This window comes from Mastomys coucha, unplaced genomic scaffold, assembly GCF_008632895.1.
Source record: "Mastomys coucha isolate ucsf_1 unplaced genomic scaffold, UCSF_Mcou_1 pScaffold23, whole genome shotgun sequence".
NCBI classification, from domain to species: domain Eukaryota; kingdom Metazoa; phylum Chordata; class Mammalia; order Rodentia; family Muridae; genus Mastomys; species Mastomys coucha.
In genome coordinates, this window is record NW_022196906.1 from 47,785,701 (window position 1) to 47,799,660 (window position 13,960).

The following is a 13,960-nucleotide window of genomic DNA, read 5'->3' on the forward strand; positions in this document are numbered from 1 at the left end:
TCCACACACAGGCTTCTAGAATTTACCGTTTACAGTGTTCCTTTACCCACTATAGGAGGAGTTTGGGGGTCGGGGTGAAGAGGTGGGGATCAGTTCCAACACCTCCTTTTGTCTGCCTGGTCTCCAGGAAAAAAAAAAGAAGCTTAATCAGCACTATAAACTTGCTTCTGTCAGCAAGAACCAGTAACTTTTCCCATCCCACTTTTTATTCCCTCTTGTTCCTTCTAGGTTCATCCAAGCATCAGAAGGCGTGGCCAGGTCAAGGCCAGGATAACGCTGAGGGTGACAAGGCAACCCAATACTTATGGAAGGCAAGATTTGCCTCGTTCCTGCCACAAAGACACCACCCTGATCTTCCTTTTGCAAGGAAAAAGAAACCACAGCAGGTCTTCAGTTCTTTTAGGGAAAGGGAAGGAGACTTGGACACAGAGGCGGGGTCAGTGGGTTCTTCCAGTTAGCAAAGTTCAGGAGGGCACCAACTCGTTGCCTGTCCGGGCATCCTGGGAACCAGCCAAGTTCGCCTCTTATCGGGTTACCTATAGCTTGCTGATTTCAAACACGGAACCATAAAATCCTGAAATGCACTGGGTGTGGTAGCACCAACCTGTAAGTCCCAGGTCTATGGAAGCTGAGGCAGGAGGACTGCTGAGAGTTCGAGGTTAGCCTCGGCTATTTCCTGAGTTCCAGGATAGTCCGGACTACAGAGTGAGAACTTAGGTCAAACCAACTAACCAAATCAACTCCACCCACACGGTGTTGCGGGGTGGGGTAGGAAGAAGCCCAACCCCCTCATCTTAAATTTACATTACGTCCTACTCAGCTCCGACACTAGCCGAGAAAACCGCCCTTTTCTCCTCCAGCTTCCCAAAGGTGGCAGGTGGCGATCTGCAAAAGCATTGTCTGGCCCTCAGGGCTTGACAGTTAATGATTTGTCGCACGAGCGGGGCGGAGGAGTGCTGGGACGCCGGCGAGCGTACTAGCGAGCGCAGCAGGAGAGCGAGGCAGGGCGCGAGCCGAGTCCGCGCAGTCCTCACAGGCGCCGCCTCCTGTCTTCCGGGCCCGAGCACTTCTCGGGGTTCCGGGCACGCGAGGCTCGTAGGGACCCCATGGAGGCTGAGTCTCCGGCGAGCGCGGGGGCCAGCGAGCCCCAGGCGCTGGGGACGGTGGGCAGTATCCGCAGCCAACTGAGCAGGATCCGAGGCAAACTCTTCACCTGGTGAGTGCAGCGCGGGGCGGGCCTGGGTGGCTGGGACCCAGGCAGGACCGGCGGGCGACCCGCGCGCACGTGTCTGTGGAGCCGGGAGCGGAGGCGGCGGCGCCTCGACTTCGGTTCCGGGAGCTCCCATCGTACCCAGGAGGTCGCGTTTCACCTGGGTGCTCCCCCCACCCACCCTTCGAAACCGTGGCAATGCTGGCTTTTCGGAGGATACGCGGGGAATCCATCCGATTGGCATTTTTGAGATAGGTTCCCCCATTTCCCAGTGACAGGGTGGGAGTCACCGTGGATGCAGTGGAGGAGCGCTGCCCAACCTGGCGCTTGGCAGGTGGAAGTGTTGCCCTTTCTGGCTCGGTGCCCGCATTCCTTCAGATTGGGATCCGTGCCTACCTAGCCTGGTGATCGCCTCCAACTGGAGTTCACTCAAGTGAGAAAGCTGGGTTAAGTTTTGTGCTGTTGCGAACCGGAGACAGCGTCTGCCCTGTTTTGGGGCCTGAGCGAGGCGACATGGCCACCTCCGGAGCTATGGTCCAGGGAAGCAGGTGGCTGATGTCACTGTGCTCTGTTGAGCCTTAGGTAGAGATGTTCTGAAAGAGTTGGCAGCGACTCTGGGGAAAGCTTTCTGTGGTCACTGGACGACTTGCGTTCTGGAGACACTAGAGGCTGACATCCAAGTAATGAAATCCATTTACTGAACATTTACTCCATGCCAGGCACTGCGCTTAGCCATTTATGTAGACAATAGCACCGCATCTCTTTCGCTTTAGGATATGACGCTATTGTTAGACCCACTTTCCAGGTGGGGAAACACAAGGCTTAGCAGTTCACGTGGGGATAACGAGAATGCCAGGATTACAGGCATGTGCCACTGCCCACCCTGGGCAGCGAATTTCAATTGAAAGATTTTGAAAGCTGTGTCCTTGAAAAGGCATCTCACCTTCAGAGCTAATCAATAAATGTGTATACATGCATTTTTTTGTCATAAATAAGCATAGTTTTAAATAGATGCTCGGGTTCAAAGGGGCAAATGGCCCCAAATTGCTCATTCTCTGACAGCTGTGTAATGCCATTATAATTTGGCAGTAATTGATTAGCAGGGAGATGTTACAGTGGCATAACCAAGGACGCAGACTTTGAATTCAAATCTTAGTGACCTGGTTTGCACAAGTCACAGAACTCACACACACACACACACACACACACACACACACACACACACACACACACACGGGTGAGAAGGAAAGACGGCTCAGGGGTTAAAGGCCCGTGCCACCAAGCCCGATTACCTGAGTTCAATACCCAGAACCTACACGTGTGATGGAAGGAGAACCAGCTTCTCCAAGTTGTCCTCTGATGTACACGAGTGTGCTGTGGCATGAATGTCCATGTCCATACACATACAGGGATGCACAAAATAAATAAGTGCAAAAAGAAAAAAAAATCAAAAGCCATCTATAACCACCCTTGCCCCAACCTGCTTACCCTGGAGGACTTTGCGAGGATTCATTGGTTGGCTGCACAGCCCGGCCATTTCTGAGTCCTGCACAGATGAGTTGCCACCATCAGCTCTCTCCATTCCCTGGTAATGGGAACATGTGGTAACTGGGGAGATGCCAGTGACCCCAGGCTGGGGTAGATACTCTAGCAGATAGCTCAGCAAGAAGTACCAAGAACTAAGATGATTTTCTCTTCAAAGCGCAGTGTTCTCAGATAATGTGTCTTAAAACACATTTCAGATTCCTTCTCCCTCTAGTGAGGCTTCTTTTGCACCTCCCTGAGGGACGTTTACTTTCTCCTTTGTATGATGGTGGTTTGTGGGTGTCTTCCACACCCCCGGATGGTCTTGCTTAACATCACTTAACATCACTTGTGCATTCTGCACAACCCTTAGCATGGGAATGGTTGATAGCTGAGAGATAATACGTTCTTTTCTTAATACTTTGCTTTACTCATAAACCATTTATTTTCCTGACTGAAAATTGCATGCCAGAAAAGTAAATTAAGCTCAACAATGTTTCTGGACTCTAGAGCCCATAACCAGTAATTTGCTCTTATTCGGTCTTTGGTTTTCCCATACTCCTTTTTCATCCATTGTCTCTCTGTTGTCCTCAAGCTGGTCGCCAGTTCTTGTGTTAAGACAGTCATCTTGCCTTAGCTTCCTGAATACTTGGAATTGCTGGTGTGTGCAACTGCTTCCCAAGACAAAGTTCATGAGGGAGCCACACTCTGAGTGCTTCTCTGGGTTGATCTTTATTATGAGGGGCACAGATCTGCTACTTTCTTTCTTGTTGCTGTTTTTCAGTGTCTCAAGTAGATCATGCAGACTTTTAAGTTGCTATGTTATCTGAAGTTGCTATGTTATTGCTGGCCTTGAACTCCTAACCTTCCTGGCCAGGGAACCATGGAGAATGGAGAGAAGATAGGATACAGAGAAATAGTTTATAGTTTCATAGAGAATCCCTCCCCCCTATTTTTTTTTTGCTGCTTTCACCAAAAGAAACAAGAATACCTTGTTTGACAAGGGAAAGGTTGAGGGCCTAGAGCAGATCATTTCCTTTATGTGAAGTGTCTATTTAGGTGACCCTGACTCCTGACATGCCTGCCTCCCTTAGGGTACAGGCATTTTCTGAAGTGTGGATACCAGATGACTAGACGGATGTGGTTGTGCATGCCTGCAAGCTCAGCACTCAGAAGGTGGAACGGAAAGCTCAAAGACACTCTGGGGGTTCAAGGCCAGCTGTAGTGATACCTTTTCTCAAAAACAGAAGAGGATATAAACACTGTTTTTTCTTTCAAGCTTTACATGGTCCTGAATTAATGGAAAGAGGTGGAGTTTTTCTTCTCTCTTAGAGGCTGAAGATGTTAATGGCGCTTCAGCACTATGATTTATAAGCTTTTCATGTCTGTACATTTTGAATGAGCTTAACACTTCTAATAAACACCCGGACTGGCAAATGAAAAAGAAGAGGAGGAGGAATATGAGGAAGATGAGGGAGAGGAGGAGGAGCAAGATGAGGAGGAGGGGGAGAAGTATCAGATTGCTCAATTACTCAATCCACAAGTTCAGCGAGCACTTACGGTCTGAAGCATTCAGGGTGACAGACCTCAAATGTCCCCAAAGAGACTCTGCTCTTGAGCTGGACTTTTGTTGTATGTTGCTCTCAAGTCAAGTGATATATTGTAATTAAAGCCGGGGATTTCTGAAGTGCCTGAGGACACACACTTATTATTTGTATTTACATTGTATAAACAGATAGTTTACATTCTGGAACAGAGGTCTTAATTTATTCATGTTTCAAAACGCATGTTCCTTATGATACTCAACTTTCTATCTCTAGCAGAAAAACTTTACTATTTCAAGAGCTTATCTTTTCCCTTAACGAGTAGATGATAAGCTATTGAGGGCATAGCTTTTTATTGTATTTTCGTAACATGGTGCTGGTCAGGTTTTGTTTTGATTTGTTTTTGTTCATTCAATACAACTTAAATATCTGTAGTGGGCCTAGACTAATCTTTCTGAGTGGGGAGGTAGGTATGGTTCAGTTTCTGTTTTCAAGAGAGCTTATAATCAAATTATGGTAAGAAATTATGATAAGTACCAGTCGTGATAAGTACAAAGTTCTGCAGTGGTGTTGGGCTACAGTAGTGGACAGAGCCGCCTTCCAAAGTTCACGGTTGGTATAAAGGAGGGCAGAAGTCAGGCCTGCCAGGGTGAGGGATGACTGAGAAACTTGAAGCTTTGTTCCTACAGGTGTGAAAGAGGTGGCCAGGTTTGGATGGGCTAGGGAGTGTTTTACTTAAAGGGAGGCAAGGAACTTAGCTTGAAGAGGACTAAGTTGGGCTGAAGAAGGGGTGAACAGTAGTAAGTTGTCCATCAGTGTACAGGAGCACTCCTTGTCATTATCCATCAGTATATGGGAACACTCCTTGTCACTGTCCATCAGTCTACAGGAGCACTCCTTTTCACCATCCATCAGTGTGCAGGAACACTTCTTGTCACTGTCCATCAGTGTACAGGAGCACTTCTTGTTACTCTCCATCCGTGTACAGGAGCACTTCTTGTTACTCTCCATCCGTGTACAGGAGCAGTCCTCATCACTATTCATCAGTCTCTGGGAGCACTCCTTGTCACTGTCCATCAGTCTCTGGGAGCACTCCTTGTCACTGTCCATCAGTCTCTGGGAGCACTCCTTGTCACTGTCCATCAGTCTATGGGAACACTCCTTGTCACTATTCATCAGTCTATAGGAACAAACTGATTTACCTACAGACTGGTGGATGTTTTGTCTAGATGTATACCTATGTGGCACATGCATTCTTGGTGCCTGAGGAGGTCAGATGAGGGCATTGGATCCCCATAGACTGGATTACAGTCAGCTATAAGCTGCCATGTGGGTGCAAGGACTAAGCCTGTGTCTTCTGGAAGAGCAGCCCGTGCTTTTAATTGCGGATCCATCTCTCTAGCCTGACGAAAGGTGTTGTTATATGGCATTATTTATGGGAATTGTAAGAAATGAGACATTTATGTCTTGTGCTGTGGAGGCTTGGGTAATCCTTCATCCTACCTGTCTCTGTAAATTCTTCCAGCTCCATTTCTACTGTGCAATTAATTACTATCTGCTTCTACTAGACTTAGGAGTCAGGAATAATGTCAAGTCTACTCTTATATACTTTATTATAGCACATTTTGAATCAAATAATTTCTCATGGGGGCAGCTGTGCATCCTGGCTTCTGCCAACACAACATCCTTACCCCTCAACATACACCCAATATGACAATCAAAAATATCTCCAGACACTGTCAGATGCTTGTTTTTAACTGCCTCAGATATTTGTGCTCTGTGGTGCCCAATAACTTTTCATTTCCCCCCCATAGAGCACAGCTCTGTGCTGAATGTTGTCTTCTTGTTTTCTTGAGTGCTGAAGAAGAACCAATGGCCTGGTGACATTAGGCAGGGGGCACAAGGAAGCCTAGAATCCTGGACCGTAGGTCACAGTTGAGTGCTCCTATTTGACTTGATTCATCACTTTCTCAGCATTGCAGGGATTTGTCAAAGGACAGACAGTGACTCTCTATGTGGTGCTAGGTAGAGGAGAGAGTAGACTTTAAAAGCTCTCTTCCCTAGTACCCTCAGAGTTCCCAGGGACTCAACCACTAACCAAGGACTGCACATGGTGGGTCTGATTGTTCTGGCAACATGTGTATAGTAGAGGATTGCAAAGTCGATCATCAGGGGGAGGAGAGGCCCTTGGCCCTGTGGAGGTTCTGTGCCCCAGTGTAGGGGAATGTTAGGGCCAATAAGTGGGAGAGGGTGGGGTGGCAAGCATTGGGGAGGGGGGAGGCAACAGGGGTTTGTTCTTGTTGTTTTTGTTTGTTTGTTTTTTGGAGGGGAAACTGGGAAAGGAGAAATCATATGACATGTAAATAAAGAAAATATCTAATAAAAGCTCTCTTCCAAAAAGACTCTCCATGGGCCTCTGGCCACTCTCCCCAGGATCTCTCCCCAGAATAGTTCTAGACAACCTCTGGGCTCATCCTGCTTCTCTTTGCTCTTTTTTTCCTAGGCTAACTTGAAAGCTTATTCTTCATCTTGACAACCCTTCTAGAATATTCCTTCAGCCCATCTTCCCTTCAGCCCATAATAGCCACTCCTTTAATTGAAGCCTTTGTCATCTTTCATCCAGACTCTTGTAGCTTTCATCCATGGTCTCATTCACCCTCTCCACCAGTCACCTCACTACACAGGAATCAGAGAGATGTCAGATCAAACAAAAGGGTAGCAATGGCCATCATCCAACGAGAATTCCCTGTTTACATTTCATCAGCCCTGAGATACACCTACACAGCTTGATTTCTCATTTGACAGAACAGATGAGTACCTTGCTTGGATCACATAGCTGGTGAGTGGCAGAGAGAAGTAGTTACAGTTGATTCTAAACTGAAACCTGCTTTACTAGTTCTGAAGCCTCACCATATCATACTTGAAGGCAAGGCTTTAGGATACCGCCCTTCACCTGAACCGATGATGTACAAACTAAGAGATATCCTGGGAGTCCCTAGAGGTTGCTCAGATATTACTCTGGGATGCAAGTGAAGAGTGGGACCTGGTAAGTTTCTTAACTGGTCTCTGGCATCTGCAGATACATTGCTATTGCCATTTATATAATTGGGATTTTATGCAAGATGTCCAATTTATTAACAGCAGTACTCTAATCTAGGCTGGGTGGCTTGGAAAGAACAGGAATTTATTTCTTTTTCTCTTCTTTTCTCTTCTTTTCTTTTCTTTTTTAAATTCATTTATTTATGTAGGCATGTCTACAAGCCAGAAGAGGGCATCGTATCCCTTTATCAATGGTAATGAGTCACCATGTGGGTACTGGGAATTGAAATCAGGACCTCTGGAGGAGCAGCCAGTGCTCTTAACCACTGAGCCATCTTGCCAGCCAGGTTTTTTTTGTTGTTGTTGTTTGTTTGTTTGTTTGTTTGTTTTCGAGACAGGATTTCTCTGTGTAGCCTTGGCTGTCCTGGAACTTACTCTGTAGACCAGGCTGGCCTTGAACTCAGAAATCAACCTGCTTCTGCCTCCCAAGTGCTGGGATTGAAGGCATGCGCCACCACCACCTGGCCAGGAATTAATTTCTTAACATCTCTGAAATGTGGACTGTCTGCGATTGATGCTTTTGCAGATTTGGTGTATGGTATAGGCATATTTACTGCCTCATGGATGGCCATCTTCTCATGAAGCTTTTACATGTCAGAAGGGGTGAGAGAGCAACCCGGGGCTTCTCTTTTGTGCATCAGTCCCAGTCATAAAGATGAACCCACTCTTACGTACTTTACCTATTGTGATTAACAGGGCTATCAAAAGCAATTTGGGGAGAAAAGGGATCATTTTATCTTACAAGTCAATCTATTAGAGAAGGAAGCCAGAGCATGAACCCAACGTAGGAACTGGAGCAGAGGTCACTGAAGAGCACTGCATACTGGTTTGCTCCCCGTGGCTCATTCAGCCCACTTTCTTATATAACTCAGGACCACCTGCCCAGGGTTAGTACCATGCACAGTGGTTTGGCTTTCTCTTATCAATCATTAACTGAGAAAATGCTCCACACATGTGCCTATTGGCCAGTCTGATGGAGGCAGTTCTTCAACCAAGGCTCCCTGTTTTCATCTTCTCTGGAGACTCAAGTTTATGTCAAGTCGACAAAAACTAACCAGTACACACCCTCATGACCTAAGAAACTCCCAAGGCTGTGCCTCCAAGTGCTACCATCTTGAGGATGAAATTCTAACACAAGAATTTGGGGAGGGTAACAACATTTTGTCTTAACTGCGTTTGAAGAAAGCTGCAGCTAAGTCTGAGAGCCACTGGTTCCTCCACTCATGTCCTCAGTCCTCTATTTCTGCCTCATGTCCTCACTCCTCTATTTCTCCCTCGTGTCCTCACTCCTCCATTTCTCCCTTCTTCCACTTTACCTGCACAGAACAGTTAATTCCAGTGTTCTAAAGATTATGTTAAAATGTACAGAATTTGTACTTTCTCTTTATAGCTACTTCTATGTGTGTGCTGTTCCCAGACATTATTATTACACAGAAAAGCCTTCACCTTCGCCCACTTGCAATAATGTGTTCATAATTCCAAACAAAAAACTATACCCTGCCTTTTTAGTCCTGGCAGTCCCCAGTTATTTTTTCCTTTACTCTTCTCTCTTCCCTTTAAAAATTATCTATCTATCCTTCCATCCTATCTATCTATCTATCTATCTATCTATCTATCTATCTATCTATCTATGTATCTATCTATGTATCTGTATCTATCTATCTATCTATCTATCCATTCTATCTATCCATCCTATCTATCTATCTATCCATCCATCCTATCTATCTATCTATCTATCCATCCTATCTATCTATCTATCTATCTATCTATCTATCTATCTATCTATACATTCTATCTATCCATCCTATCTATCCATCCATCCTATCTATCTATCTATCTATCTATCCATTCTATCTATCCATCCTATCTATCCATCCATTCTATCTATCTATCTATCTATCTATCTATCTATCTATCATTTCTATCTATCCATCCTATCTATCTATCTATCTATCTATCTATCTATCTATCTATCTACCTACCTACCTCCCTATCTACTTATCTATCTCTCTCTGTGTGTATGGGTATGCTTATGCTGAAGGTGTATAGAGGTCAGAGGACAACTCAGGAATCATTCTCTTCTACTGTGTGGGTTCCGGGTATTAAACTTAGGTCGTAAGGTTTAGCAGTCAGTACCTTTACCTGCTGAGCCATATTGTCAACCCCAGTCCACTTTGTCTATAGATCTGACTTCTTTCGATGCTTCCTAGTGATGGACTGGACTCACGTGTTATTTGTCTCTTTTCGAGTGCTTAGGCTTCTCCATGCAAAGTACAAGGGCCCCTCTCACCCGCCCACTTCCCATTCCTGGATCATCGGCCAGAATAATGGTCACTTTAGAGGCAGAGACACCCTATCTTTTGTCCTTTGGTTTCTCCTAGTGCTTTTGCTATCTGCCTTCTTGTGGAGGAGACTTAAAGAGTTTTGAAGACAATACTAAGATGGTAATTGTGACTTCATCCAACCTGTCCTCACCCACATCTTCGTTGGATGCTCCTCTTCTCTACCTGTAAGGTAGATGCCCCACCCTCACTGAGCTTATGGTTGAAAGCTTGAGGATAGTTTCCACTAGCCCAGGGGAGTACTTCAGGGCAGAGGCTGTAGTTCATCTTGGAAACCCTTGTAGCACTTTGCCCTTGGCACAAATCCAAAATGGTAGCAGTTCTTCCCATTATGGGGACAGTAAAATCCCATTTTAAAAAGTAGAATATCTTTACTTGTTATCTTTGGCAGTTTCATATGTGTGAATAACGCATCTTGATTATATGCACCACCAACTCCTTTTTCCCCCTGGAACTCCCTGTTCCTCCCTTCCTCCTTCATGTCCTGTCTGTTTTTGTTATTAATAATAAACCTCTGGGTCCAGGTTGTGCAGCCTGTTCGAAGGCTGACTGGTCCTTGTTGACTTGATCTTTATAGATGTATTGAGTTTGTGGGTGCAGCGGGCATACCGTGTTCTGGAGGTAGCATCTCATACACTGTGCCCCATCCTCCATCCATTTCCCAAGATGCTCCCTGAGCCTGAAGGATGGGTTGATATAGATGTCCCTATTAGGGCTGTACACTCAATGGACACTTGTTCGCAGCTCTTTGACGAGTTATGAGTCTCTGAATTAACTGTTGACCACTACAGAGAGAAGCTTCTCTGGCCACAGTTGAGGGCAGCACGTATCAATCGGTACAAGAATAAATATTTAGAAGGCAGTTTGACAATTGTGTTGTTTAGGAGTAGGTTCCTCTGTGACCTCTCCAGCCATGGACTCTTTTTTTTTTTTTTAACAGATCTTGCCTTGAGTTTATTTGTAAAAACAGCATAGGACACTGGTCATCTGCAAACTGTGTAAGTAGGTGTGTCACAGCAGTCCATCTATCTTCACACTGGCAGGAGCCTTTTCTATGGGGCCTTCACAGGGGCCTGGGCACCTTTGGGAGCCTGGGCTGGAGCTGCAGCCTGGGCCTTAGCTGGAGCTTTGGCCCCTGCCTTTGTTTGAACCTTGGGCTTTGGTTGGCAGAGCCTTTGACCCTTACCCATGTAGCTTCGAATCTTCTTCCCAAGCTTGGGGTGAACGATGAACGCCAGACGGCTGAGTTTGCGGCTGGGACCCTTTGGCATCTTGGGCTTGACGACCTGAGGCTTCACCAGGGCCTTGATAGCCTCTGCGCGTGCACTCACTGCCTTTGCGTTGTTGGCCTGCATCTTCTTCAGGCCTTTTTTGTTGTGCTTCTTGGCAAAGCGCATATTCCTCAGGAACTTGGGGTCAACCCCCTTTAGAGACTCGTATCTTTGTGACCGGGGTTTCTTGATGCCATTTCTGTGCCATTTGCGAGACTGATTGTGTGTGGTGTGGTTCTTGGACTTGGCCATGTCTGCACGGTAAGCCGCGTCTCCCGCAGTGCCTGAGACCGGAAGAGAGCCAGCCATGGACTCTTGACTAGGCTTACAGTACCAGACATGAATTCCTTCCTGTGGAGCTGGCCTCAAATTCAATCTAAAAGGAGTTGCCTACCCTCATACTGTTCATGCCAGTGTTCCATCACTGCACACATCTTGCCTTGCAGGTTGGTATGGTAGTGTGGAGGGTTGACTGAATGGGTACCACTGGCGTCTCTTCTCCCTCCCCATCACAGACCCATCATAGCACCCAGCACCGCCTGGCACAATGAAAAGTAGCCATCAGAGAAAGGTCAGTTCCAGCTTGATCCCTCTGTCTTGCAACCAAAGTGAATCGTATTTTCAGCGATAGAGTCTTACCATCTCGTTCTACTAGGTAACTAAGATCAATGATGGTATCATCTCTTGTTTACAGGGCTGTGGGGTTTCCTGACCAGGCACTCACATGTAGGAAGGTATCCCATACCGGTTACTGAGATTTTCACTTAACAGCCCGTCTTCTGGAAAGATCGTTGCCTACCCGTTTGTGGTTCTCCGCCTGTTATTAGATGTGGTGAGGAAGATGTGAGAGCTGGGACTGAATAAAGGAAGGCTCCTTCTGAAGGGCAGCACTCAGAATGCTTGGAAGGAGGCCACATGGGCAGAGGATAGGAGTTGCCATCCCTGGAAACCGTTTCGATACATGCTCTGATAATCTCATTAAAAAGATAGACAACTAGGGCCATAGCTCATAAAGCACTGGCCTAGCACACCAGCGGACCTGGGTTCAATTCCCCAGCACTTCTTAAACTAGGATGGCGGCATGCAGCTCTTCTATGTGAAGAGCAGGATCAGGAATTAAACGTCATTCCAGCCTCTGCCAGCTCCTGGCCCACCAGGGCTTCATGAAACTGTGTCTCAAAACAACCACAACTGGACAGATCTTTTCAACAAACAAACAAACAAACAGCACCCTTTATCCCCACCTCTCATGACAAAAGGTAGAAAATTTCCTTATGTTACTTACTGAGATCATTAGAGAACTTATTTCAAGTAAGTTGATTTTTCAGAAAGCTTCAAGCTTGTTTTTCTAAACACTAATTTTACATAAAAAGTCTAATTGGATGGCACTTCTTGTGTCTCTCACTTCTGTTGATTTTTCTATGCATAATATCTGGCAGCTATTCTTCAATATTGAATTGGCTGGTACTGGACAACTCTCCAGGGTAATCCATGTAATTACTTAGCAGGACCATTTGCTGTTCCTCTTAGAGATTTTGGTAAAAACAAAGACAAAAACCAAAAACCCAAACCAAAATTTTATTTAAAATTCTTAGCTGGCCATCATGGTACGCTTTTGTAGTCTCACCACTGAGAGACTGAGGCAGGAAGATTGCTGTGAGTTCAAGGCCAGCTTGGGCTACAGAGTGAGTTTCAGGACAGCTGGGGGGATACACAGTAAGACCCTGTTTCATACAAAACAACACAAAAAGAAAACAAATCAAAATCTTCTTTCAAAAAAGTTCACTTACTTGTTTAGTGTGTGTGTATACATATATGTATATATATATATGTATGCATATGTGTATATGTATATATATACATATATATGTACACACACACACACATATATATATATATATATATATATATATATGTGCATGTATGTGTTCTGTTGTATGTGCCTTTTCCTCTACCATACTCTACCCATTCCTTTGAGGCAGGATCTCTCCCTGAGCCCAGGGCTCAAGTTTTCTTGGGTTATCAGCAAGCCCTGATAATCCCTGTCTCCAGACCCTCTGGAGCTGGGGTTTCAGGAACCATGGGTGCTAGGATCTGAACTCTGGTCCGGACAGTTGAGCAGCAAGTTCTCTTAACCACAGAGTCATGCTTCTAGCCCCAAGAGATGCAATTAAATTCTTCACTACACATTTAAGATCCAAGAACACTCTCATTTCCACACACAAATTGTACTCAGCCTTGTCCCTGTGGGTTTTACTATTCTGCAGAGTAACAAGAATGTGCTCTGGGGCATCTAAGTGAATTATTTGTCTTACTTATCCTAACTCCCACTCCCACGTTGTCACATGTGACTTTTTTTTTCCCCTGTCTTATCAAGCATATCTCTGGAAACTTTTGTTCTTTTAAAATTACAGTTTTTAAACTATTAAACCCTCCAGGAACTGAACAGTTTTGAATCTTAGAACTACTAGAAATAGGCCACACATGAATACTTCAACAGTTTTGATTTTTGTCTGTTTTTTTTTGATACAAAGTTTCTCTGTGTAGCCTTGGGTGTATTGAAATTTGCTCGTAGATCAGGCTGGCCTTGAACTCACAAAAATCCACCTGCCTCTGCTTCCCGAATGCTAGGATTAAAGGTGTGAGCCACCACTGCCCTGCTGGTTTTGATTTTTATATAACAGATTATCTGTTGTAGTCCTGAGTGGCCTTGAACCCACTGTGGAGACAAGGATAACCTTGAACTTCTGATCTGCCTGCCTTGGACGGAGTGCTGGGATGGCAGGCAAGCACCACTGTGCCTTGTTTATAAAAGCTCTTGGTGCTCAGATTTGGGATGTTTATTTTGAATGGCTATAGGAATCTATGGTAATTGAACAATTCGACAAAGTAGATGTTTTGCTGACGATGGGAGCCAGCTTCCATGAAAGACTACAGTGGGGTCTAAAACTCCCTTTCAGTTATTTCTTT

General features: G+C 45.4%; 1 protein-coding gene and 1 pseudogene across 2 annotated transcripts in view; one reads left to right on the plus strand and one right to left on the minus strand.

The window, feature by feature from the left end:
* The first annotated feature begins 814 nt into the window (after positions 1-814).
* Slc35f2 (solute carrier family 35 member F2) overlaps positions 815-13,960 on the plus strand; it is a 48,359-nt gene continuing 35,213 nt past the window's right edge. The window contains exon 1 of one of the 2 annotated variants that reach the window (XM_031344980.1): positions 815-1,216. In XM_031344980.1, coding sequence (XP_031200840.1) covers positions 1,107-1,216 — 110 coding nt within the window. In that variant the 5' untranslated portion in view covers positions 815-1,106. The remainder of the gene's footprint in view (positions 1,217-13,960) is intronic. The other variant, XM_031344982.1, reaches the window with a different exon arrangement.
* LOC116073234 lies at positions 10,717-11,254 on the minus strand (annotated as a pseudogene).